This window comes from Hipposideros armiger, unplaced genomic scaffold, assembly GCF_001890085.2.
Source record: "Hipposideros armiger isolate ML-2016 unplaced genomic scaffold, ASM189008v1 scaffold_1083, whole genome shotgun sequence".
NCBI classification, from domain to species: domain Eukaryota; kingdom Metazoa; phylum Chordata; class Mammalia; order Chiroptera; family Hipposideridae; genus Hipposideros; species Hipposideros armiger.
Genome location: NW_017732433.1, coordinates 268,606 through 295,472, shown reverse-complemented (window position 1 = coordinate 295,472; position 26,867 = coordinate 268,606). Strand labels below are relative to the sequence as shown.

The 26,867-nt window shown below is 40.0% G+C and overlaps 1 protein-coding gene across 4 annotated transcripts; it reads right to left on the bottom strand.

Annotated features, from left to right (window-relative positions):
* Window positions 1-424: 424 nt before the first annotated feature.
* NIPSNAP2 (nipsnap homolog 2) lies at window positions 425-26,861 on the bottom strand. 4 transcript variants are annotated; one of them, XM_019632136.1, is made up of 10 exons: window positions 26,746-26,861; window positions 16,672-16,811; window positions 16,544-16,589; window positions 13,613-13,707; window positions 13,218-13,288; window positions 12,337-12,477; window positions 11,381-11,412; window positions 6,491-6,585; window positions 1,986-2,069; window positions 425-782 (listed from the first exon to the last, which is right to left on the bottom strand). In XM_019632136.1, the coding sequence occupies exons 1-10, from the start codon at window positions 26,808-26,810 to the stop codon at window positions 718-720; spliced, it is 834 nt and encodes a 277-aa protein (XP_019487681.1). In that variant the 5' UTR covers window positions 26,811-26,861; the 3' UTR covers window positions 425-717. The 4 variants fall into 4 exon arrangements, with proteins under 4 accessions (XP_019487681.1, XP_019487682.1, XP_019487683.1 ...); XM_019632137.1 differs by lacking the exon at window positions 26,746-26,861 and adding an exon at window positions 18,865-18,923; XM_019632138.1 differs by lacking the exon at window positions 12,337-12,477.
* Window positions 26,862-26,867: the final 6 nt, after the last annotated feature.

Sequence of the window (26,867 nt, the reverse complement as noted above, 5' to 3'; positions counted from 1 at the left end):
TACCAGCTTAGTAACACACATTTTTTTGTTTGTTTGTTGTTGTTTTTTGTTTTGTTTTGTTTTAGCTGAGCCATCCTGCCACCTGTTGGCAGCTCAGCGGCAGCTCAGCTCGGGCCAGGCATCGAACCGCTGTTGCTCAGAGCTCAAACTCGAGCGAGCTCTTAACCAACTGAGCCACTCGGCTGGCCCCATAACACACATTGTTTACCATGCCAACTGACTGAAAATGAGAGTGAATGAAAACATATTCAGAAACTGGGTATACTCATAATTTGTTCCTAGTCTGAGACTCAAAAAAACTGCTAGAGATACATGATAAAATTCGTATTTCTTCCTGATACAAGAAATTTGTCTAAAAATCTGTAAGTATAAAACAGATTTGCTTTTATAAAGAAATGCCTAACTTTTCATGGATAGATTCTTATTTAGAGCTCATTCAAATTTTAATTTGAGCCCTCTTTTCTCAGAGGGTGGGGAGGGGTGGTTTAGGTATCTTCAACAAACGGGTGTTTCAAAGAGGACTACAGAGTATGGTTACAATCAGTCAAACTGATAGTTTCCTTCTATGTAAATTTTAAAGAAAAGAGGTCTCTTATAAGCTATATACAGCAGTTTACATTTCAGTGATTTTCACTTGATATACATTTAAAAGTAATTCATGACAAATACTTGTCACATGAATTTATGTGACAGTAGGCACATCTAAATTCTGTAGCTTTACTGGAGAGGCGAGGTCTTCAGTGGGATCATGATTCTGGATTCCATTTCCTGAATAAGTGGAACTGAAAATAAGATTAAGATTACTGTGCTTGCTCTTTTCTAAATAGATTACGGTAAATACACATTAGCACACAGGTTGCTGAGAATGTTCAGAAGCTGTGGAGCTTGAAATCACAGAACAAAATGTTGGAATATGTACGACTGACTTCAGGGGCAGAAACAGACAATAATAATGATAGCATCCTTTCAGATGTTATTAAAACAGAATCTGCAGATGTGTTTCATTTGTAGGAAAATTTGTATTGTGAGAAAAATTTGCTTTCTCAAAAGGTTCTTTGAACAAACTAAAATTTATATAAAACCAAGTAATATTGCATTTGACTATCCTATACAAAGGAACAGATGTATTGTACTTTAAAATTCACTGCTGAGTAAAACTAGCCTCTGGGAACTGATGAAAGTGTAAGAATAAGCAACAAAGTCACATACAATTATGACCTTTTTGAACAAAAATACCTACTTTCTAGAACAAATTACTCTTTGATTTTCTTGGTAGTACATGGGCTTAAATATATGTGACATGCAACATGGTTGGTACTTACTGCTGTATTGCTATTGCGGGGTTGTGATCAGCTGATATGTTTTCTTACAGAAATCAACCATGATTTCATAGTATCTATGTGAGTACACAAGCATGTGTAGGTACATACAAATTCAAACAGGAAGTCTAAACATCAGTTTTCAAAATTACTTTTTTTTTAAAACCCTTATCCTGTCTCTATCCCTAACTCTTATCCTGTCTCTAACCTTAACCCTAGCCCTAACCCTAACCTAACCATAACCCTGACCCTGTCTTTAACCCTAACCCTGTCCCTAACTTCAAAATTACTTTTTAATTGCTGTATTAAATTGTAGTGTTTCTCTGAGTGAACAATTCTGATGAGACAGGGAAAGCTTAGAAAAACTTTACGTTGAAAATTTTCAGAGAATGCAGAAATGTACGAAAGCAATGACATGAAATTTACAACATACAAGGGTCTGAAAACTGTACCAGACAACATAAATATTTGAAAGAATGAATACTCTTTTTTACTGGAATAAGGTCATGTAACTATTAAAGAAAAACTGGACTTCTTCCTACCCCACAAACTTATAATTTACATCTGGAGCAACATACTATTTAAAAAAACAACATATTAGCTGCAAGGAAAAAGATCATAAAAGAGTAAGACAAGAATAATATTTTATGCCTATTACAATGTTACCTGTGTAATACACCAATTCTTCCCAGCCATGTTTATGCCATGCTGCATTCCGAATGTCTTCCCTCGTCTGAAGATCCTTGTAAGCTAAAAATAACCACACAGAAGAAAGATTTACACTAAATACAATGCCGTACATCTCACTAGTACATCCATTAAGTACTGACTCAGCTGCTCATCTAGTTTTCTCAGAGATTACTTTGGGAATTTAGTACTAAGGTGCGATAATTGTGAGCTGGTTATTCTGAGAAAAACTGTTAGGCCCTGTGGGAGAAGCAAAACAATCCACTCTTAAAAAACAAGGTGCTCTTAAGTTTTGTAGTCTATTGCAGGGATCGGCAAACTGTGGCTTGCGAGCCACATGCGGCTCTTTGGGTATGTACATGTAGCTCTGAAGTAAAACTGAAAATGAAATAAAACTATCATAGTTTCATTTATAAAATTTTTAAAGGATATTATTCACATAATGGTGATTTCATTTGTTTTATGGCTGTCGAATAATTTTTAACTTGTTATGAGGGACAGGATTGGCTCTTCTGTCTCAAAAGTTTGCAGACCCCTGGTCTAGTGGATCCCAGACATACATTTAGAAACGAAGCAAACTTCTTCAATAACACGTTAAATTCATAACCAGAAACTGCCAGGCCACAGATGAGTTACATTAGATTAGATTCTGCTCCACATTTACAAAGCACTACAAAGATCCGGGTGAGAGAAATGTTCAATGCAGTGGAAAGAAAATACAAGTAAAAGCAAAGTCAGTCCCTACTGAGTGCTGTGGTGTCCTTGAGAACAGAGTCCACAAGAAGAGAGAGGAGCCTGGAAGAACTGCTGGGAGATGTGATTTGACCAGGTGGGTCTTGAAGGTTGCAAAGGGTATCATCAATATATAGGAATGGGGAAAAAAGGTGCTCCAGGTGATGGGGACAGCATGGTCAAAGGTATCAATCAGTCTTGGGTGTCATATGGTAGAATTCACAGGTATCTCACCTGGGTGCCTTGGTTTCTGAATCCCAAACTGGGCAAGACCCTTCCAACTACTCACCAGGGAGATGCTTCCTAAGCATCTCGACAGTGTCAGTGTCCGTTTCAGTCAAGACTGAAAGGTCACTGACCCAGGGATCCCTCCCTTAGTTCTTTCTGTTTTGGGATACACATTTTCCCCTTGGGACTTCCTTCTCACTAGGAGAAAACCTACTCTTGTAGGCCTAGCAATTTAACCATCTAAAGACAAATTTTCCCTCTAATAGTAACAGTATAATTTATTATATAAAGTTTTGAAGATGCTGATAAATAGAAGGGAAAATAAATGTTTTACCTCTCAGCCCCGGGAGGAAAACATCACTAACATTCATGTGACAAGCATCAACATTGTCACTGAGGTCAGGCACATGACAGGTACACTGTGTGGTGAGCTGCTCCCCTTGCAGGGAACACAGGCTGGGGTGTCCTTTTTAGTTTTATTTTAAAAATTCTTATTGGGTAAAATACACATAAAATTTACTATTTTAACCATTTTAAAATGTACAATTCAGTGGCATTAAGTATATTCATATTGTGCCACCATCATTACCTCCATCTCTAAAACTTTTTCATCAGCTCAAATTAAAACTATCCATTGAAAAAAATTCCCCATATCCCCCATCCCCTGGTCACCTCTATTCTACCTTCTGTCTCTATGAAATTGCCTATTCTAGGTACCTATATATAAGTGGAATCATACAGTATTTCTCCTTTTGTGTCTGGCTTATTTCACTTAGCATAATGTTTTCGAGATTCGTCCATGTTGTATTTAGCATGTACTAGAATTTCATTCCTTTTCATGGCTGATTAAAATTCTATCATATGTATACAGCACATTTTATTTATCTGCTCACCCGTTGATGGACACTTGGGTTGAGGAATCTTTTAAAGATGGCAGGCACCGGAGTCTGTTCATAAACTGAGGGCAGGAGGCACCGACAGGGTGGTGGTGGAGCAAACGCATGAATGGGGCCAGGCTCCAAGGAGGGTAGGGGAGGGATGGCACCAAGTGCTCGGAAGGCAGACATGCCAAGGTCTGCGCCAGTCTCAGCTGCAGAATAGCTGTGGGTTCTGCTTGGTTTATTACTGACTACGAATCACGGTATCTCATCTGTGGTGGGTGGTTCCAAGGATTCAGGGAATGATGCGTAAAGTAACCAACAGAGTAGAGGTGCCTGGCAAATATGAGTTCTTTTTCTTAGTGCTTAAGCATTTAATCGAAATAAAAAGTGGCTATATCTGTACATTAAATTTGTTGAAGGTTACATCATTTTAAAAGTATATAATAAGTTACTGATTTTAGTCATTAGAAAATACTGTACATACATCATTTATTGGGTTGTCGGAAAAGTCATGACATTTTTTACTGTTTTTCGTTACAAAAATGCGTCATGACTTTTCCGACAACCCAATAAAATGATTTTTTAGTCCATTTTATGCTCTGTGAATTTCCAATTTGCCTTAGATAAATATTGCCATCCTGCTCTTTTTTACAGAATTTTTCTCATCATTTTTATTCATTTTGCTTTAATATGAAATGCTGGTTCTTTCTCTAAGAAAATGTGGGAAAGTGAGGTAAGTTTCAGAGGCAGGCACTGAGAATCCATCTCTGCATGTCTCAGTACTTTTTTCTACAAAGTATGAAGTTAGGAGTGAACATTTGGGACGCTGACGTACCACACTGTCCCGGCTTCTGCACCTGTGTGTGGAGGACCCTGGTGGGCTTGTCCTGCTGTTGCTGTGAAGCCCTGAGTCGCCCCACGGGCTGAACTAAGGGCTCCGCCCTGCGCTCACCTCGGCCTGCCTGCCATCCCAGCTTCCTTCACTGTGTCCCTACCCAGACCAGTGTGGCACTGACAGGAAGGAGCGCATGCATGGCTTGACCTCTGCCTGGCACATCAGTCCCTGTGCTCACTCTCTTACAGAACATGTCTGGGAGTGCGTGCAGAAGCCATGCTCAGGCCTCTCCAGGCTTAGAGAAGGGGGTGGGAAGAGGTCTGAGTTTTCAGTTTATATCCTCTGGACAGAACATCCACTATTTAAAAAATGAAAACTGCTTCGCCCTAACCTCAAACCCTTAAAGGTAAAATTAGGTTTAGTATAATCTTTTTTAAAAGGCAGGGACACATACTTAAGAGGTCAAATGCCAGCTAGTGAGAAAGCCCTAGGTCAGTGCTGCCCCGACATCCTGTGCAGCTCCGTCCTTTGGTGCAGGGTCTTCAATCTTTGCCTCACAAGACACAGGTGCCAAACACCAGGGAAGTCCTGTGTGTGCAGCCAACTTGAGTACCTGGTCCAAGCAGTGAGTGGTGGGGGAGGTCTCCTCCCCACACCTCGAATGTTTGGGGGGCTGTGTTCCAGCAACACAATGTACACTTTTCTTGTGTCAACTTACCCAGATTTAGATCCCTGGCAGATATTCTACCACTCAGCCAGTCTGAACTATTTGTAGTTTTCTGAGCACTTTCTTGTAATTTCCCTTGTCTCCATCATTGTTCCAGCCTTTCCTTCCCACCTTTCCATGTCAATCCCTTCTAGATCCTGAAGTCTAGCTAATATTCCACCTTTTATTCATCTCCCCCCCAATACAGGTATCTTTACATCTTTTTAAGTGTCAGGAGCACCCTGAATATAACTCCCTGTGTACTGATCACACACTGCCTCGTGGCATGCCATTGATGTTTGCTCTATCCCTCATTGGACAGGTCACCTTACCTTTGTAAGTCTGACAGGCTAACACACCAGGCAGACAGGGTGTGGTGCTTGGTGGGACCAAACAGGTCAAACTAACACCTTAGTTAACTGATATGGTCTGGAAACAAGTTATACTTTTTAAACTTTAATAACCATTTACAAACGTGCCTAGAATGTTCAGGCAGTATTTACACCAAGCTATTACTGAGACCCAGTTCCTGTTCTAGCAAGGAGACAGACACAAACAAATAGCCACAGCTGTGACAACTTCGCTCAGGAGAGTGACATTCATTGGGGAAAGGGGGAGTCATCTGAGTCAGGCCTGAAAGACACCAGAGATGGAAAAGGCAGGAGAAGGGCCGCTGGGACCATGGAACCAGACCCAGGCAGGCCGCGAGTTTGCGTGCGGGAGCTGTCTCTCAGAGTAAAATGCAGCACTGTCTCTGAGGGAGCAATGGGAAGCATCTAGAAAGGGAGGTTGGGACCGCTCTGTGAAAGGCACTCAGTAGCTTTATCATCTTCCCTCTCCCGTGGCTGCTCACTTCACCTCTTTTATTCCTTTCACCATTATACCCCCTTGGACGATCAGCTTACCATGTTCCACGAGTCTATGGGCTTTTGCTGCTGACCTCCTGTTCTAGATAGTCCAGTACTTACCTTTCATCTGTGATGTTTGAATTTGCAACAGTGTTTAAGATTACTGACTTGAGATACATTTTACTGTATAGTACAACTTTAGTGATGAGCCGTGACATTCCAGTAACACAAAAATGAAGGACAAATATAAATACCCCAAAGGTGATGCACCATATATAACTGCCCAATCTGAGAGAAGAATCCTCCAACAGCTTCATTATTGTCCTGTCTGAAGCGAATTGCACGAGCCCTGTAACAAAAAAAATGTTCAGATATAGAATAGGTATGTTAAAAAGGATCAGAAAATTTCCTCCATACTGAGCAAGTTTTTCAGAATATGACTAATTGTTTTTTTGATTGCCAGATGTAACATTTGAATGTATGTAAAATGTGAATGGACCTTTCTGTAACTATGCCAGCCATTTCTGTGAGAAGGGGACAGTAATTAGCGACTATTAAAATGAAAACATGAGGATATACAGTTGCACTGCTGAGTCTTCACATAAAGTCAAGAAAACTGGCAGAGGACAAAACCAGTAAACTTAAAAATTGCTTCTCCAAAAACATGCTGTGAGAAAGTGAGGGAACCTGGATACAAGGACACCCAAGATGTGACACGGAAACAGGGACACCTTGAGAATGGGATTTAAGAGATGAAGAGAGCACACCTTCAAAGCAGCCACAGCGACCTCTGAGAAACACGAGTTCTCTGAACTACAAAGAGGACTTTGTAACCTCTAGTAAAACAGAGAGCCATTAAAAGTGGAGCTTTTTGGCAATACACCATCACTACCATCACTACCAAACTGAAGCTGCCTTTTTTTTTTTTTTTTACCAGAGCAAACCATTAGAGAATACCAAATGACACTCATTATGTACTACGGGTGGAAGAAAGTGTGTATACATGTTGTGTCTATGTGTATAACATGAATTTGTGATTAAATTATTTAAAATTTGGTATGTCTTAAACTTTCCTTTTTAAGATTTCCTCTTGTGAAAGGTTATCAGCTCTTTAATTTGAACACCTTCTTTCATATTTGTTCCAGGTACTTTATTTTTATATTTAGTGATGCATCTGAAACCCTAAAAATGTTTTTTAAAATGTATATCTTCCTGAAAGCAGTTTTCTAGAATCAAAGTTGAAAAAAATTGTATCACCACTGCCCAGGCTTTGGACTGAAGTCTGTCATATCAGGGTCCGAGTTGACAGAACTTGGGAAGATGGATTCATTCTAATTCATTTAAAAGTAAGAGCTGGAGGCATATGAATGAGTATACTAATCTACTAACGTCTATAGTGACAGACAACTCTCTAGGGACGATACCTGAGTCGGCTTGACTAGTGCATTCTCTTTCTGGAGGTGATTTTCACATCAACTGAATCAGAACATCTCCGAGGGGGAAAACCTGTGATGGGAGTGATGAAGCCAGTTTCCCTAACGCCACTCTGCACACTTTGGCTCAGCTTTGGACCCCAAGCTTTCAGGTTCTTTTCTAGTCAAGGAGGGATCTCTTGCTATTGCCTGCATGGGTTACTCCCAAATGATATTAAATTCCTTAACCTTTGCATTTAAGATGAAATGATCAATATCTTCACAAAAATTACAAATCTGATTGGTAAGTTACTGAAATTAATCAAATCACATTAACGTGCATTCTGATTCTACTCAGAGGGAAAAAACTTCTTTCATTGATAGTGACAAATATCAGGATTATTCATTTCATTCTGAATTTTTCTAATTTAGTTGCAGTAGGCAAAGAAAACTTACTTGCTTTAGCCGGTAGTAATCAGAAGCATGTACTGAAGAGATCACCATCTTACAATAGTTACCTATGTGCCAAAATACAAATTCAATGCTTCTGACTTTCTAATTTTTAAAAAAATATTGGGTTGTTGGAAAAGTCATGATGCATGTTTGCAACATATGGCATTAGTTCATTTTTTAAAGTACTAGGGTCATTCGCATCTATGTTATTGCTATGTCATTTGACAGCTGACAGTTCCAGCTTCATTCCAAAAAAAATTTGAGTGATTTGGTTGAGTTTCGTAGACTTTACAACAAGTTGAAGATGGAAGACCAAACTGTGCATTTTTGCCATATTTTACTGTTTACTTCCATAAAGGGAAGAATGCACGTCAAGCTTGTGAGAAGTTGCATAAAGTTTATGGTGACAATGCTCTATAAGAATGCCAGTGCCAACGATGGTTCACAAAATTCCGTGCTGGTGATTTTGTTCTCAACGACGCTCCTCGGTCAGGGAGGCCCACCGAGGTTGATGACAACAAAATAAAGGAATTGATCGAGTCAAACCCACGTTACACGACACGAGAGACTGCAGAAACATTGAACATCTCTCATTCAAGTGATCACAACCACCTGAAGAAGCTGGGATATGTAAGCAAGCTCGATATTTGGGTTCCGCATGAACTCAAAGAAGTTCATTTGACGGTGTGTATAAACATCTGCAATATGCTCACTAAACGTGAGGAAAACGATTCTTTCTTGAAGTGACTGATAACTGGTGATGAGAAGTGGATTGTTTACAATGTGTTGTGCAAACGATCTTGGTCCCGACGTGATGATTCACCTCAAATGACATCGAAAGCAGACATTCATCAAAGGAAGGTTATGCTCTCAGTGTGGTGGGATTTTAAAGGTGGTGTTTTTTTCGAGCTCCTACCAAGGAACCAAACAATCAATTCAAATGTGTACTGTTGGCAATTGGACAGTTTGAACAAATCCATCATCCAGAAACGTCCAGAGCTCGGTAATTGTAAAGGAGTTGTATTCCATCGCGACAATGCGAGACCACACACAAGTCTGATCACCCGTCAAAAATTACAGGAGCTTGGATGGGATGTGTTGCCACACCCACCATACTCGCCTGACCTTGCGCTGTCAGATTTCCACTTGTCTCATTCTCTTCAAAACTGCTTGCGTGGTATAACGTTCAATTCAGATGAGGCTGTAAATCAGCACCTTGTTCAGTTTTTTGCAAATAAAGACAGGTCCTTCTATGAACGAGGACTTATGAAGCTCACTGAAAGATGGCAAAATGTTATCGAACAAAACGGGCAATATATCATTGATTTTTGTTCTTTATATAAATAAATGACCTCTGAAAAACATAGAAAAAATACATCATGACTTTTCCGACAACCCTAGAGAAGTGGGCCCGAGCAGTAGAGAATGGCTCAGGGGCCATTATTAGAAGAGAAAGTACACTCCAAAGAGTTTGGTGTGGGCTGAACAAAAGGAGGAGCTCAAAAGGCCCCACTTTCTCTATCCATTCATCTGTTGATGGATATTTGGGTTGTTTTCACCTTTTGGCTACTGTGAATAATGCCGCAATGAACATGGGTATGCAAATGTCTTTTTGAGATGCTGCTTTGAATTCTTTTGAATATACATCCAGAATTACAAAAGTTTTTATTTTTGATGAATTGCATTTTATCAGATTTTTTCTTTCGTAGATCATGATTTTGGTGTTATATCTAAGGACTCATTGCCTAACCCTAGGTGACAAAGATTTTCTCCTATGTTTCTTCTAAAAGTTTTATATTTAGCTCTTACATTTAGGTCTACAATTCATTTTTTTTTAAAGATTTTTATTGGGGAATTGGGGGGATGGGAACAGCGCTGGGGAATTGGGGGAAGGGGAACAGACAAGTTGTTGTCGTTTTGTTCTTCAGTCTAGTTGTGGAGGACGCTGCTTCACTGGCCCCAGTTGACACCATCATTGCGCTCTTCCCAGGCAAGGCACATCAGTCGCTGGCTTCTGGACAGCCGCTCACGCTGGCTGTTGGCTACACACGGTAGCCCATGGCAACCCACTGCCACAGGGGCTGCAGCCTACGCCGTCACCGGCGACTCACCACAGCCCAGCTCCAGGTTGAGCTGTTGTTCAGCATCTTAGCTGTGGAGGGCAGTGTCACTGGCCCTCATATGTGGGATCCGAACCAGGGCCCTCAGGCTTCCCAAGCCAGTTCTTAACAATCGCGCTACTCGGCCGGCCCTACAATTCATTTTTGATTAATTTTTGTATATTAAGTGAGGTAGGGGTCTAAATTCATCTTTTTCCAAAGATACCAGTTGTCTCAACATCCTTTGTTGAAAAGACTACCTGTTCCCATTGAACTGCTTTGGTACAATTGTTGAAACCTAACTGCTCATATATGTTACTGTTTATTTCTGGACTTTCAATTCTGTTCCATTGATCTGTATGCCTGTCCTTATACCACCAGTACCATGCTGTCTTGATTATATTATTTCTGCAGTCAGTTTTGAAATTAAGAAGTGTGAGTTCTCTAACTTTGTGCTTCTTTTTAAAGATCGTTTTACCTATTAGGGGTCCTTTGTATTTCCAAAACCTTCTGGGATTTTTTTTCTTTTTATTTAATCTTGGGTTTTATTGAGCCAAAAATGCTAGCAGAAAGACTGGTTTTTGGGCATGGGGTCTAAACTACCAGGCAGAGGGGGAAGGGAGTGAAGGGAGAAGCCAGGATTTTGATTAGGATTGTGTTGAATCTGTAGATGGGTTTGGGGAAAACTGCTTTTTTGCTACTTAAACTACAAATAACAAAAAATGTAGCTAAGTATCATTGTGGTGCTCTGTTTACATAACAAAAGCAACATTTCAGAAAACATAATGTCCAAGAAAAATGTGAAATAACCTCATGCAACACTGGGTTTTGTTAAAAAAAAAAAAAGTCCTTATCTCCTAGAGAGATATACTGAAATATTTATGGATGAAATGGTATGTTGTCTGGGATTTACATCCCAAACATCTGGGTTGGGGGAGTTAGACCTAAGCAGGATTGGCTACGTGTTGATAATTACTGAAGCTAAGTAAGGGGGAGATCCATGGTATTAGTCTCTCTAGTTTTGTATATGTTTTAAAATTTTCATAATAAAAATGTCAAACAAAACAACAGTCGAGTATCAAATCATCGCATTATCCCCAGATTTTATTCCTAGAATTAACACTATGACCTAATATTTATTAATAAGACTTACAAACTCACCATTTAGTAATATACTCACCAGTAATTGCCCCATTCAATCATAGTTCCTGGCTGAAAAAAAATTTGAATTTTGGTTTGTTAGTTCTTTTGTGAAGAAATATGGAATAGCAGTGTAAAAATATCAAATGACAAAACTAACTTAAAAATTAACTTTTAATAATGTGAGATGTAACAAGTAAAAAATGTAACAAAAAATATTATTCATTGTATTCATACCTAACCTATAGTGGGAGTAATATTCTATGGCTTCATGTAGGCAGACTACATATATAATAAGTCGTTCAATTATAGTTATCACAACCATAGTTACGCCCATGACTTAAGTCATGATTAAACTCTGGTACCCATTCAGACTTTACTGTGAAATTAGAAAAAAAAAATTCAATTTAAGTATACTTAATAAGGACATTGCTTTCTTTTTTCCAGTTTAATGGTGAGTGTTAGACCACTGAAATCTACTGATATGTATTCCTTTTAATAATGTTGCTATCTGGGACTTTCTTTCTAGTAGTCACTTAATGAACAAACATCTAGAAAGTCTCACAAAATATTATTTATTCCCTTTTAATCTTACGGTGCTGTACAATTTACTCAACAGTCACACATTTATTAGTTGCTCTAGTTCAATTACAATAGATGCTACATATTGTACCTAGTCCTACATTTTAGGTCTTTCCTCTTAAAAAACAGAAATGCTATATGGAAAAATGTCAAATAACACATATGATATATAAGATTATAAACGATGAGAAAGCTTAGCAGAAGAGAAGGAATGAGAAACTAAGAAGATGATTTTTAAAAAAGGAAATAAGAGAAGGACTGGATACAGGAGAAAACAAGCCCATGAAATTATAATGCCTGACACATACTCATGTATCACAGAATGTACACTCAACTTTTCTGGTCAGCACTAAGCGGTGCTCATGCTTCTTTGCAGAAGAATGAGGGACAGTTAACTCATATTTCAGTACTTACTCGGAGTTGGTACGATCTGAGTTCATATATATTAGGTCCTGACCGTGGAACAGGCTCGTTCCAGAAGCTAAATTCTAACAGCAGCTGATTCTTCCTAGAGAGAAGCATGTTGCTTCTTGCCTTCCGAAATTCCACAAATTCCTTTGAGTAAAAAACTGTGATGATGAAATCTAACATTTATACATAAGCCCACTTTAGTAACATTTATGTTCCTCCTATAATAGAATATATTATAGGGCCTCACCTGGCCTGAGACAGTCCTAATTTATATCTGGTTAAACTGGCGTAACGACTATTAGCATTCCCTTTCTTTCTCAAGTGTCCAGGTTTAGATGATGAGCTACATGGTCATCCTAATTATTTATATGACAATATAAACAAATTTAATTTCCCACTTTTTAGGTTCTCCTAACAGTGTTTGATAGCCTAAAAGAGGTAGAGACTACAAAACATCAAATAATTTAAAAGCCATTTATATTTGGACTGGGAAACTATACAAAAGGTTTTCTTTCCTAACCACGTGTGGCTGTTTGACATGCACTTAGTGAAGGGAGGGGCAGGACAGCAAAGTCAGTCCGAGGTTCCTAAAGCAGGGATGTGTCAGCTAACCCAGGGCTGACTGTGTCTACCATGCTGACTTACCAGCTTATCAATTTCAAAGTACAAGTGAGTTTTACAATAAGAACTGTTATTTTAATAGTATTACAACTGGTTACTTTATATTTGAATACAATTTCAAGAGTTCAAACAATAAATTTTATTACAAAACACTAACAGTTTACTAATGTTAAAAAAATTGATGACAGAATAGTCATTTAATTCTGTACTAACATCTACTATATCATTAGTTTAAATAAGTAAACATTTTTGAAAATCATTACCTGATTTTCTCTGAGTTTACTCATGACCTCCGTGAGGGCGGGATAGCCTCCTTCATACCTCCAGAGGTGGACTGGAATACATTTTAAAAGATAACATACATTTAGAGTTTCATGATACTCTTACCTTGAAAATAGTTTACATATGCATGTTAGCACAGTACAAAGCTGAAATGTGCCATGTGTTGGCCTATGAGTTACATGATAAAGTTTCAATAACAGATTGAAACATTAAAAATAGTAAGTTTTCACAATGAATTACTGGAAAATTACTTCAACCATAAAACTAGACTGAAATTTGGAAAGCTTTGATTATAAAAACAAGCATTAAGTTAAATATTGTTTGTTACAGTAAAGGCTTAAGGAGTAAGTGTATTCCAAAGACTTCTGCTTCCTACCAGCTTGATCCTGCTCGCCATACCACGTGTTCCAAGTCCCCACCAAAGTACAAGGGTAATGTTTATCTTCATGAATCTTTGGCAACACCTCTTGACTTAAAGAGAAGAAAGAGCAACACTAACCAACAAAATTATACCAGGTGGACAACACATGATACAAGAAAAAGGCCATCTACTCTGTGCTCTGACAACTGACCTCAGAATATATTTATGATAAAACAACATGCAGAATTAACCTTTTAGTTGAATGAATTCTGTTCTCCTCTGATATCCCACTTATCAGAAGCTTAGGTTTCTGATATACCCCCAACTACCCAGAACATTTATAAGCAACTCAAGTACAGTGATGAAAATGATAAAGAATTAATGATACCAAGATTCCAGATACTATGGGTCTACTATTTGCCATTTCAGAAAGAAAAGAAATACTTAAGAATGGTGGTATTTATAAAAGCTAAGTTCTGCTGGCTTCAAAGATAGGAAGAATGAGTGAAATGGGAATAGTAGAAAAAGAACATGGAAAAAATACGAAAGCGAAGAAAGTAATGTTTAAGACAGGGGAGACAACACAAGTGGCACAACCAGGCAGAGGTAACAGGGACAGAGAATGCGCTGGCCTTAAAAGGGAGAAGCCAGAGCCAGAACACAACAGTCTGGAAGCGACTCCATCCTGATAGTTCCAAAGGGCATCAACATGACAGAAGAATCCAAGTTAAAGATATAACATAAAGCATTAAATAATGAACATACCACCTAGTCCATCACCCAAGAGTGTGTGTACAGGAGTGTAGACAGGAGTACAGACAAAGCACTGATAGGTAATGGCAGTGTATTAATTTAAAAGATGTCAGAGCTTGGCTCCATGGAAACCATCCTGTAGTACAGATTCTAATTTATAGGAAAAAGCAAAGGGAATAGACATAATTGTGCCACATCAAGAGAAAAGCTAAAGCCTGCATGCTTTTGAATAGAAAAACTATGATGAAAAAGTATAATACAGACTCGACCATGGATGAGAAGGATGTCAAGGATCATAAATGGAACCTGTTCAAATTATTTGCTGACACTGAGTGGTACTAAGCTAGTGACCACCACCAGATGCCGGGGCACCAGGACTGGGTGTATATTAATAGTGAACAGAGGAAAGGTCAATTGGTCTTTTGTCTCACTAAAAGCCCATAAAAGTAAATGCCACTCTTCAAAAAATACACATGGTGTTGTCACTGTACTGGCTCATGAAGACTTATGTTCAGAACTAACAGGGGATTCATGGAAATCAGGGTGAAGAAAGATGGGTTATGTTGGGAAAATGAAAATGGGCTTCCTTTTTGCTGTATGCTATGAGTAGGAAATTGGAGCCAATGTGGAAGAAGGAAGCCGGTACAAACCGTCCAGGTGGGCTCCAGGAAGGGACCAAGGCCTGAAGACCGGACATGGGGTTTTCACTAATACGAAGTCATATATGGACTGTTCCAATCCTCTTTGTTCAGGGCCCCAAACATGCTCTTGAAAGTCCTGACCTGATCTGAATGGAGGTTGTAAGGTAGGTAGTACCTGTACCCAGAAATGGATGGGTTGGGGAGAACCTCATTACTGGGGCCCCTACAAACCAGGCAGGAGTTAAAATTTTATGTACTGGAAACAGGGAGTTACTGAAAGTTTCAGAGAGGAAAAACAAAACAAAACACAATGAAGGAGAAAACAGCACTCAAGCAGATAGATTTGGCAAACTTTGGGGTAATGGCTTGCAGGATGGGTGGAGTACAGGTGCAGCTATGAGCCCATAAGGAAGTCAGAAAGGAGGCTACTTGGAAATGGGGTCAACAGGCTGGAAGAGGGAGATGGAGGAAACAAGCAAAGAGAACCAGATATGTGTCAAATGAGGAATGCATAGCCCTTCGTAACTTGCTGATCACAAAGAACTAAGGTAAGGGTGAGATAAAACCAAGGTGAGTGACACACACACGGAGTTCGGAGAGCAAGGTAACTCCACCTGTTGAGTTTGAAGGGAGAGCAAGACATCCAAATAAGCACAAACAGAAATCTGAGACAAGAGATGAAGCAATAACAAGAAGACAGGAAGATAATCCAGGGCAACACCAGCACAGAGAAATAATTTCATTTTATGAGAGAAGACTTAGAAATAAGCACCTACTTTGTTTTAGGACGTATTTTCATAAAGAGAACTGTGCTGCACAAACCACCTCTAAAAACAAAACAACAGAGTTTTGCTTCTGAAAATTATGCAGATTCTGGTGACAAAAATAATTTGTTTTCTCAGGAAAGTAGATGTTAAAGGTAAATAAATGCTTTTAAATTATATTTGCTCAGAATTAATCATTAAAATACTATTTCTATTAAGAACTGATACACTTAATTTTCTCTTTAGCCTTAAAGTTTACAAATTCTGTAAGAACACATAGATTTCAAATCATGAGAATCTGGCGAACGGAAGATTTGAGAAGAAATGGCAGAAACATTCAAATACACACAGGATTCCCATGTGGCAGTTTTACTTAGAAGTAAAATTGGAAACAATGGAGGTCACGGGGACATGAGCTCTAATTCCTAACACTACAGCTGTCCAGAGGTGGGATGTATGACTATATTGAAGCAGAGGCAGTCAGGAGGGTCTACAGAAAGGACTCAGGCACTGGATGACTTGATGGATTAGACAGCCTTGCAAGGTTCCTTCCAACTTTAAGGGTCTAATAACATTCTAGAGTTTGACAGCTTATGTAATGATTTAGCTGTATGAGTCCTAAGGTCAAAATGCCCTTGGTAATCCCACACAGAGCTCAATTTAAGAGGCTCTGAACCTTCAGTCTTAATAAGAGGGAACAAAGATCTCACTCTGCTATCAAGCGTTACCTGAACCAACAAATACTAAAATCATTTTTCCCCAAGGAAAGGATAGTTTGGTATACACACCAAATTTTGTTGTATGCTTCTAGGCATTCCGGTTTAACGTTGTGAACTGAAACAAAATAAAATTCAATGATAAACTTATGAACAAAGGGAAAAAAGTCAACTATGAAGATAGCAGACCTATCACTCACACTGTAATTTGTATAGACTGCTTGTTTCCTTTTTGGCTAGGAGATTAGAGTGAGCATCTTTTCTTGGATCAACTTTCCGGACAAATAAGGATTTTAACCAGCTGTCTTCTCGAGGTCTGTTACTGGAAGACGTCAATTTCCTATGGTATAACAAACATAAAAATCTGAGTCTCATCAGAGGCACAAAGATTTTAGTGTCTTTAGGTAGTGTCATATAGTACACTGTTTTCATAAATTCATCAATCCATTCAGCAAACATGCCTTGATCACCTATTCTAGACACTGTTCTAGAACCCAGGATACCACAAAACGTCTGCTTTCCACTATGTGTGCTCTCAACAGCAGGAGCAAAGTGTAAAAGAAGTAACTGTGGCTCTTTTAACAGAGGTCTCATGTTTATCTTTGCAATTTCTGCTATATGTTTTTCCCTCCTGCAAAGCAATTTTTGACTTAGAAAAAATATACATGGAAACTTAGAGTAGCCAAACTCATGGAGAAAGAAAGTAGTAAGGTGGTTGTCAGGGGTTGAGGGGAGGGGAGAATGGGCAGTTTCAGTTTGGGAAGATGAAAATTTACTGGAGATGGATGGTTGCACAATAATGTGAATGTATAATGCCATTACGAACTGTACACCTTAAAAATGACTAAAACTGGCCAGCCAAGAGGCTCAGTTAAGAGCGTAAGCTCTGAGCAACAGGGTTGCTAGTTCCGATTCCCATATGGGCCAGTGAGCTGCGCCCGAGCTGAGCTGCCAACAGGTGGCAGGATGGCTCAGCTGGTGAGAGAGCACGTGCTCCTAACAACAAGGTTTCCAGTTCGACTCCCGCATGGGATGGTGGGCTATGCTCACCTGCAACTAAGATTGAACACTGCACCTTGAGCTGAGCAGCTGTGAACTGCCTACAGGCGGCCGGATGGCAACTGGACTTGGGAGCTGAGCTAGCTGTGTCCTTCATAACTAAGACTGAAGGAAAACAGCTTGGCTGTTCTCCTTCCCCAATTCCCCCCAAAATAAAAAAGACTAGAACTGAAAACTTTGTTACCTATACTTTACCAGAATAAGCAATATACAGAGAAATGAATTCTGTGTTTAAAAATATTTTATTTTACCCCTAAACTAACCTTAAAATCTAATTTTAACTGTCAAAAAAACCTAATACAAACTTCATTAACATATAATTTGCTGGTCTTTATCTCATGACAATTTCTACTATACAGGCTTTCAGAAAGTGAGCATAAATTTGACTGAAGTAACAAACTATACTTTAACCACAAACTTTTTTTTTAATTTATTGAGGTAACATTAACATTATATAATTTTCAAGTGTACAAGACTATAATTTGACATCTGTGTATTGTTTTGTTTCTTTAAAAAAAATTTTATTTTCCTTTTTTTATTTTTTTTTTGAAGATTTTTTTATTAGGGAATTGGGGGGAGGGGGACAGCATTGGGGAATCAGGGAAGGGGAACAGACAGGTAGATAGATTGCTGTTTTGTTTTTGTTTTTCAGTCTAGTTGTGGAGGACGTCACTTCACTGGCCCATGTTGGTATGATCATGGTGCTCTTCCCGGGTGAGGCAATCGGTCGCCGGTCATTGGTCAGCTGCTTACAGCGGCTCCCGGTAGCTCACACTGGCTACCAGCCCTCACGCTGGCTGCCAACCACTCATGTAGCTCACGGCAGCCCAGCTTCAGGTTGAGCTGTTGTTCATCATCTTAGCTGTAGAGGGCAAGCGTCACTGGCCCTCAATGTGGGATCCGAACCGCAGCCCTGTTGCTCAGAGCTGGTGCTCCCAAGCAAGCTCTTAACCAGCTGAGCCATTCGGCCGGCCCCCTTTTTCAATTTTTGTTTTTTCTCTATTCTGTGCTCACCACCCAAAGTATAGTTTCCTTCCGTTACCATATATTTGACACCTTTTACCCACTTCACCTCTCCCTCCTCCCTTTTCCCATCTGGGAATCACCATTCTGTTGTCTGTGTCTATGAGTTTATTTTTCAGTGCATACTTCCATATGCTGGTGAGTGGGATTACACATTTGTGTAACCTCCCTCGAGGGCAGTGTGGGATTACTTATATGAAAATTAAAACTGTAGGCTTTTGGCCCAATAATTGCACTTGCAGTTATGTCCTGCAGGCAGCTATATTTAGTCAAGTACACAAAGTTGAATGCACAAGAACGTTCATTACTACCTTGTTTCCAGCTTGTTCCTGGTACAGGCAATTTGAATATCCATTAAAGGAACTGGTCAAAAGAACTGGGAAATATCCAAAATCAGAATAGAATGCAGTCATTAAAAAGAACGAGGTAGGGCCAGCAGAGTGGCTCAGTTGGTTAAGAGCTCGCTCAACAGTGCAAGCTCTGAGCAACAGCGGTTCAACTCCCGGCCTGAGCTGAGCTGCTGCTGAGCTGCCAACAGGTGGCAGGATGGCTCAGCTAAAAAAAAAAAAAAAATGAGGTAGACGGGATTGCAAATTGGTGCAGCCACTTTGGAAAACAGTATGGAGGTTCCTCAAAAAACTAAAAACAGAACTACCTTATGATGATCCAGCAGTTCTACTCATGGGTATTTATCCAAAGAAACCCAAAATACTAATTCAAAGAAATACAAGCACCCCTATGTTTACTGAAGCTGTATTCACAATAGCCAAGATATGGAAACAACCGAAATGCCCATCAATAGATAACTGAATAAAGAAATTGTGGTACCTTTATACAATGAAGTATTACTCTGCCATAAAAAACAATGAAATCCTACCATTTGCAATGACACGGATGGACCTAGAGGATATTATGTTAAGTGAAATAAGTCAGCCTGAGAAAGACAAGTACCATATGATCTCACTTATACGTAGACTCTAAAGGGCAGGATAAACAAACAAACAAAACAGAAACAGACTCACAGATACAGAGAACAAAGTTATGGTTGCTAGATAAGAGGGGGGTTGGGAGATGGGTGAGAAAAGTGAAGGGATTAGGAAGTACAAATTGGTAGTTACAAAATAGTCACAGGGATGTGAAATACAGTATGGGGAATATAGTCAATAATGTTGTAAAGACTTTGTAGGGTGTCAAATGAGTGCTGGACTAATCGGGAGGTTCACATCATAGATTATATAAATGCCTAACTACTGCACTGTACACCTGAAACTAACATAAAATAATATTGAATGTCAACTATAATTAAAATGTATATATGAAGGTATGACAATTAAGTTTGTGAACTTGTTGCAACAATGTTGCTGGCCCTTTTTGATATCAGAGGGATTATTCATTATAAGTTTGTACCAACTGGACAGTTAACTAACCACGTTTGCTATTTGGAAGTGCTGAAAAGGCTGCGTGAAAAAGTTAGATGACCTGAACTTTTTGCCAACAATTCATGGCTCTTGCATCACGACAATGCACCAGCTCACAAGGCACTGTCTGTGAGGGAGTTTTTAGCCAGTAAACAACTGTATTGGAACACCCTCTCTAGTCACCTGATCTGAACCCCAATGACTTCTTTCTTTACCCAAAGATAAAGGAAATATTGAAAGGAAGACGTTTTGATGACACAGGACATCAAGGGTAATACAATGACAGTTCTGATGGCCATTCCAGAAAAAGAGTTCCAAAATTGCTTTGAAGGGTGGACTGGGTGCTGGCGTCAGTGCACAGCTTCCCAAGGGGAGTACTTTGAAGATAACTGTAGTGATATTCAGCAATGAGGTATATATAGCACTTTTTCTAGGATGAGTTTGCAAACTTAATTGTCAGACCTCATATCATGTAAAGTACAGGATGTCAAGTACAGCATAGAGAATACAGTCAATGGTATTGTAATAGCTATGTATGGTGTCAGATGATTGGCAGACTTGGTGAGGTTATCACTTTGTGAGGGGTGTAAATGTCTATTATGCTGTTTTGTACACCTGAAACTAAGAGGGAAAAAAAAGGTAGATCTACATGCACATGTCTCAGAAAGATATTATGTCGAAAAAGCAGCAGGCATGTAACACACACAAAGTGAAGTACTAATAGTGAATGGCAGCCTTTTTCTTTTTTTTTTTTTTGCTGGAAAAAAAAAATTGACTTACTGCTTTAATGAACAAACATTACAAGCAATTTTCTCCCCCAAGAGGTTCTTTTATTAAAACTAATTCATACAATATCATCACAAACAGCTAGAAACCAGATAAAAACTTTTGAATGATGTAAGCTTACAAATAAACAAACATAAAATATATAAATATAAAATTAATGTTTTCTATAAATAATGATCAAGAAATATAAAAGTATTTTTTCAAATCCTTCAAAGATTAAAAAGCATCAAGCTTAGAGTAAACAAGCTTAATAAGTTAATACAAGTCATGCAATTTTTCTTATAAGTGGAGAAAAAGATATAATCTTAAATAGCATTTGTAGAAAGAAGTTGGAAATTCTTCTATTTTTCTTTTACCATATATTAAAATTTCATAGAATTAAGAAAGTGTTAATGGTGAGATCCCTGAGAGGAGAGTTAAATAATTGTTTTTGAAACTACTTTTTCAATAAACTTTTAAAAATAAAATAAATTATATATAAAAACTATTAGCCCTTTAGCAAAAACCATAATCATATGGTATTTGTTTCTGATTTCAATTTACTCTTTGATTATGTAAATAAACTCATTCTGAAGAAGGCAATTATCCAAATGAATCATGCTAAAATTTACTTCAATAAAATTAAAAATATTTTGTCAATAAATTTTGAAATAAATTTGACCATGATTCATTTGGAGAATTTGCATAATATCATGAAGCGAAATGGCAAGTGTATAAAATTATTGTATAAAATTTCTACGAAGTAGAAAGTTTTAATATTTGTTAATGGAACTTTGTATAATTCTTGTTTTTCTTTATTTTAGACTTTAAGTTCACTAAACAGAAATTGTGTTTAAAATTTTTTTGGTTAAATAAATTGTGAGAGTTTAGGAATAACAATTATGAACAACTAAGAAAGGGGTACCATGAAAGTTTCTAAAAATATCAGCTTTGGGAATTTAAAATATGAAATACTTACCAAAGCAACTTATACTAATAAGTTTTTAATGTATCCTTCCAGAAATGCATACACAAGCATATGTACGTATGTTGATATTTAATTTCTATGGCATCTAATATTTTATAAAATGAGAGCATATAAACAATTACTGACAGACTAAAATCTGGAGGGGGAAAAATTCCAAAGTAATTTTTCTCTTTTTTAGAACTTAAGGGGATTACACGTACATACTGCCTGCTAGGCACTAGACTAGTTTGTCTACGTCATCTCATGTAGTCCTCAGAACAATCTACCAGAGCAGGTATTATCAAATGTTAAAGATTGGCTCAGAGAGGCAATTTATGACCTGAGCTAAGAAGTGGCAAAATAAAAATATAAACCTAGATCTATGAAGTTCAAAATATTTTTACTAATAAGGGATGCCTTCCAAACACAAATCTCCCCAACTAAGCATTTGTTCCAGATTTTAATAATACCAAAGGGATATACTTTAGAATGGGTAAAATGAGGTTAGAGATATGGAAATGTTTTGTAAACTAAAAATAAGCCTAAGAACTAGTCAATATTACAGGCCACACACAAGAACCTGATTGGTGTTTGCTTGTGAACTTTGGTAGCAATTGACAAATGAAAAACAGTTTGGCCCTGCATTACCCCCAACTGACTGTCAAACTCTTGAAATCTTTTGAGTGTCAGGTAACCAAAGCTGCCTAAAGTGCCCAGGTCATCTATCTGTGCAAGATGAATCATGGAAAGGGGTAAAAGCAGTTGTAACAATAGCTGACAGGATAATAAGACACCACAATCAGTTGTCTTTATAAATTCATATATATGTTATGTGGCACTTTACAAAGGATGGCGTGGGGGCAGCACATTCCATAAAGCACTCGACTTTAAATAGCATTAAGTATTATGCACCAGGCTCTGTGGCCATAAAGATGAACCAGATGCCTAGTGTGTGCAGACTCACAGGGAAAACCTATTAGTAAACAGCTAGAGTGATCATGGACACTGCAGACTCACACCCACACTGTGGGAGCTCAAAGTAATGAACGGTTAGGCCTGGCCTGAGAGAAGCAAGGAGTCCAGTGGAGGCATTCTGGCTCTGTCTTGCAGGACAAGAAAGACAGGTGGAATGGAATTGTAATAGATAAGTATGATATCGGGGGTGGGAGGGCAGTAGTGAGGGAGGGAGGTTACTTCTGTGTGAAGGGTGAAAAGGATAACTATTGCATTGTTCTGTACACCTGAAACTAACAATTAAAAAAAAAAAAAGACGGGTGGACAAGGCAGGAGGTAATGCCAATCACAGGGAACATGTCTGGGGCACGGAGTCATGACACTGCATGGCACATTTCTGGAATAGCAGGGTTCAATAAGGCAGAGCAGGGTATGGGAGGATGGCAAGAGATGACGGGAGGGCAAGAAGCAGGGTGGTCAGGCTCTTGTGCACCGTGCCACATCATGTCACATCAGCGGAGCTTTACCCTACACATGGAGTGATCCTAGCAAGTTCTCAAAATTATTCTAGGTGTAAAAAGCAGCCGGACAGTGGCATTGCAGACGGACTGCAGCAATAAGACAGGGAGCATGCTGCCCAGAGCTGAGCTAGGGGGGTGGGCCACAGAGAAGGCACAGTGAAAGCATGCTGGAGGGAGCTGAGAGGGAGGGGATGGACTTAGGAGAGAACTTCCGGTTTTTGGCCTGAGCCACTAAATGAAAGATGTTCCATCATTGGGGAGAGAGAACCCAGGAGAAGCAAGCAGGCTTTGGCGGAGGAAGATGAATTGAATTCTGAGTACATAAACATCTCAAGCAGCTGTGGGACACTTAATGTCCACTAAGTAGCTGGAACTCTGGGCCTGGCACTGGGCAGAGCTAAGGAAGAAGTGCTAGCAAGTAAGTCTCCCAGGAAGACTTCTTCCTTTCCCTCTGAAATTGTTCTTGCAAGGTCACCCACAATACTCCTGTTGGCAAACCCAGTTTTCTTCTGTAATCTTAACCTTAAAGCAGCAGCTGGCACAGTTGACCACTCCTCCTTGAAATACCTTTCCCTGGGCAATGCCATACAACAGTGACCTCACCGGTCTCTCTTTCTTCTTCCTATATCCAGCCTATAAATGATGACACATCCCAGGTTCTGTTTCTCAGCCCCTTCTCTAGCCACACTCTCCTCAAGCAATCTCACTCATTCCTATGGTTTTAAAAAACATTTCAATCAAATACAAAACAGTATACTAAAGCCCATGTATCTATCTACCTACATTTTGCTGTTCTATGTACTGACAACTTCCAAATGTTACCTGTCCTTTGAGGAGTCACAGTTTAAGTAGGTCAACTGCCTACTTGGCCTTTCCATGTGAATAGCTCACAGCCATCTCAAACTTTACCCAGTTCAAAACTGCTCTCTCCCACCCCACACCTGTTCCTCCTCCTCTGAATTACTAACAAGCTCGCAGTGGTGAGGACCTTGTGTGCCATATTCACTGTTTCCAACAGCACCCGGCGTATGGCGGGCATTCATATACCTACGGAACAAACGACTCTCAATAAATGGCACAAGCATCCACCCAGTTGGCCATTACCCTTGATTCTGTCCCCTTTCCCAAGTCAGACTTACTTTTTAAAAACATAAATCAGATCATGTCATATTAGAATTTATATGTTTAAATGTTTTCCATGGCTCCCAGAATAAAATCCAAACTAAGATGGTTTGCAAGGCTTGGAATTATCTGGCACCCCCTCCTTGCCACCTGTCTTCCCTTCACCTCTGTGTTCCAACCTCCTAGACTTTTCTGGGGTTTCCCAGAATGCCTGATTCCTTCCCACTCAGGGTTTCATGCACACTGACCCTTTAGGTCTCAGCTTAATGTCACCGAGATACCTTCCATAATGTCATGTCGTAGGTTCCTGGATTTTCTCATAGCATATATTGGGTTGTTGGAAAAGTCATGAAGCATTTTTTCTGTTTTTCGTTGCAAAAATGCGTCATGACTTTTCTGACAACCCAATACTTCAATCTGTGAGTCTATATGGGTTTTTACCTCTGCCATCACTTCCTGGGGATAGTGACCATAGCTATATTATGCTCAGTTCCACAGGACTTCCAAGGCATTTGTATTCAATGTTTGATAAAATCAGATAATTAACTGGATCTAGGCTGAGTCCTAAAGAACATCTACAGTTAAGGCAGACTAGAGCCCAGGAAGGAGTAGTCAAAAGGTACACGGGACCTGAGAGAGCAATGAAAGAGCCAACAGATTGGATAGAGATAAGAATTCCAAGGTCAAGAGCATTTGGCCCCAGCAGGAAGTTGGGGTACTGGGCAGACCCAAGTCCAAGTCTCGTTCCCTAGTTTTGTGACCTTGGGCACTTTAGGTAGTCATGTTGGGTGAACACATTCAGTCTCAGCTCAAAGAAGAAAATATGAATTTCATGAGCTCATATCACCTGTGTGAAAAAAATAAGACACACAGTAGATGCTCAAAAACAGAATGAAAATAAAAGGAGGTTGATTTGTTAATCAACTTGAAAACATAAACATCAAATTTAGAAATACAAATTGAGCATCAGTCCTTGGAAGGGAGCTGGGCTTAAAGCTTGACACACTTGAGCTCAAATGTCCTTTCTAGCTATTTCTCTCTCACCCTTTGTGGTTTCACCTCATCTCTACAAGGCGGATCCCATTAATTACCTGACACTGCTACTAGGGTTTAATAAAATAAGCCATATTATATAAAGCTCCCTGGCCCACAATAGAAGTTTAACAAACAAGTAGTTTTTTCGCTTTTTCATTTTTAAATATCAACTGTACTTTCTAGGGGCTCATTATCGAATTAAAAAGAGACCAAAAAAACCACCACATTTAAATTACCCAATTAAAGAAAACGAGGAAGCAAATCTATGCGTTAGTATGGGCTTTGGGTTTTTGCTTTTAATGCTGAAAATGGAACATGGATATATCAAAGTGATGGATTCAGAAAACCAAACATTTAATCCATTGAGTTTAGAAAAAAAGTTAAAACATGAACCCATGCTTACTTAGTGCTGATAATTGTAAATACTTGTTGATCCACTACCTACTTTTTTCTTTTTTAATTTTATTGGGGAATTAGGGGAGGGGAACAGCATTGGGGAATCGGGGAACGGGAACAGAGAAGTTGCTGTACTTTCATTCTTCAGTCTAGTTGTGGAGGGCATCGCTTCACTGGCCCATGTTGGTATCATCATTGTGCTCTTTCCGGGTGAGGCAGTCACTAGCTGGCCACTGGACAGCCGCTCACGGTGGCTCACGCTGGCTGCCAGCCACTCAGGGTAGTTCACCGCAGCCCACTGCAGCAGGGGCTGCAGCCAACGCCCACCACTCACAGCAGCCCAGCTCCAGGTCCAGCTATTGTTCACCATTTTAGCTGCAGAGGGCACAGTGTCATTGGCCCACATGTGGGATCCGAATAGGGGCCCTGCTGCTCAGAGCTGGCGTTCAACACCAACTCCTAACCAAAGCGCCACTCAGCCAGCCCCACTACCTACTTCTAAATGCACGTCAAAGGCTGTTCCTAGTACTGTTCCTCACTGATCCCCGCAACCCCTTCAACTAGGGCTCACCCGGGATGCTATTCGTCTTCACAATAACCTAAGAGGTAAATGGTATCTCTACTGCCGTTGCTGATGCCGACATCGAGGCTTTGCGCGGGGTCAAAAGCTTTCTCAGGACGGCCAGCCAGAAGCCGGCAGGCCGACTCCAGGGCCTGCGGTCTCAGCCTTCGCGTCTGCCACTTGGCCACTATGCGGGTCAAGGTCCTGCAGGCCGGGCCAGCACGGCTGGCGGACGTGGCCTCCGCGCCAAGCGCCGTCCCCGCCCTGACCTTGAGCACGCCGGAAAGGCGCTCTGTCCCCGCCGAGGCTTCCGCCCGCCCCGGCCCCGCCGACTGCGGTCTCAGCTCGGTGGCCCTGCCCCAAGGGAGCGGGGCGGGGACGGGGACCCGTACCGGGGGCCCCGCACCCTCCGCCCCGCGGCGGCCCCTCCCCGAAAGGGCGGCGCTGCTCACCGGAGCCCGGGCAGGAGGCTGCAGGGGGAGGCCGCTCCGCCGACGCGCAGGACTCGCGCCGCCATCTTGCTCCGGCGCCTGGGCTGTGGGCCGCCGCTGACGCCGCTGCCGCCGCCGCCGCC

Bases quoted from the DNA above. Each gene is read 5' to 3' on its own strand.
- NIPSNAP2 (XM_019632136.1), bottom strand. From the start codon at position 26,810: ATGGCGGCGCGAGTCCTGCGCGTCGGCGGAGCGGCCTCCCCCTGCAGC. The intron at 13,289-13,612 runs GTAGGAAGCAGA...AATGTATTCCAG, and splicing joins TGGCGAGCAGGATCAAGCTG to TCCACCTCTGGAGGTATGAA. The intron at 2,070-6,490 runs GTATTTATATTT...GGTTATTTTTAG, and splicing joins TATGGTGCATCACCTTTGGG to CTTACAAGGATCTTCAGACG.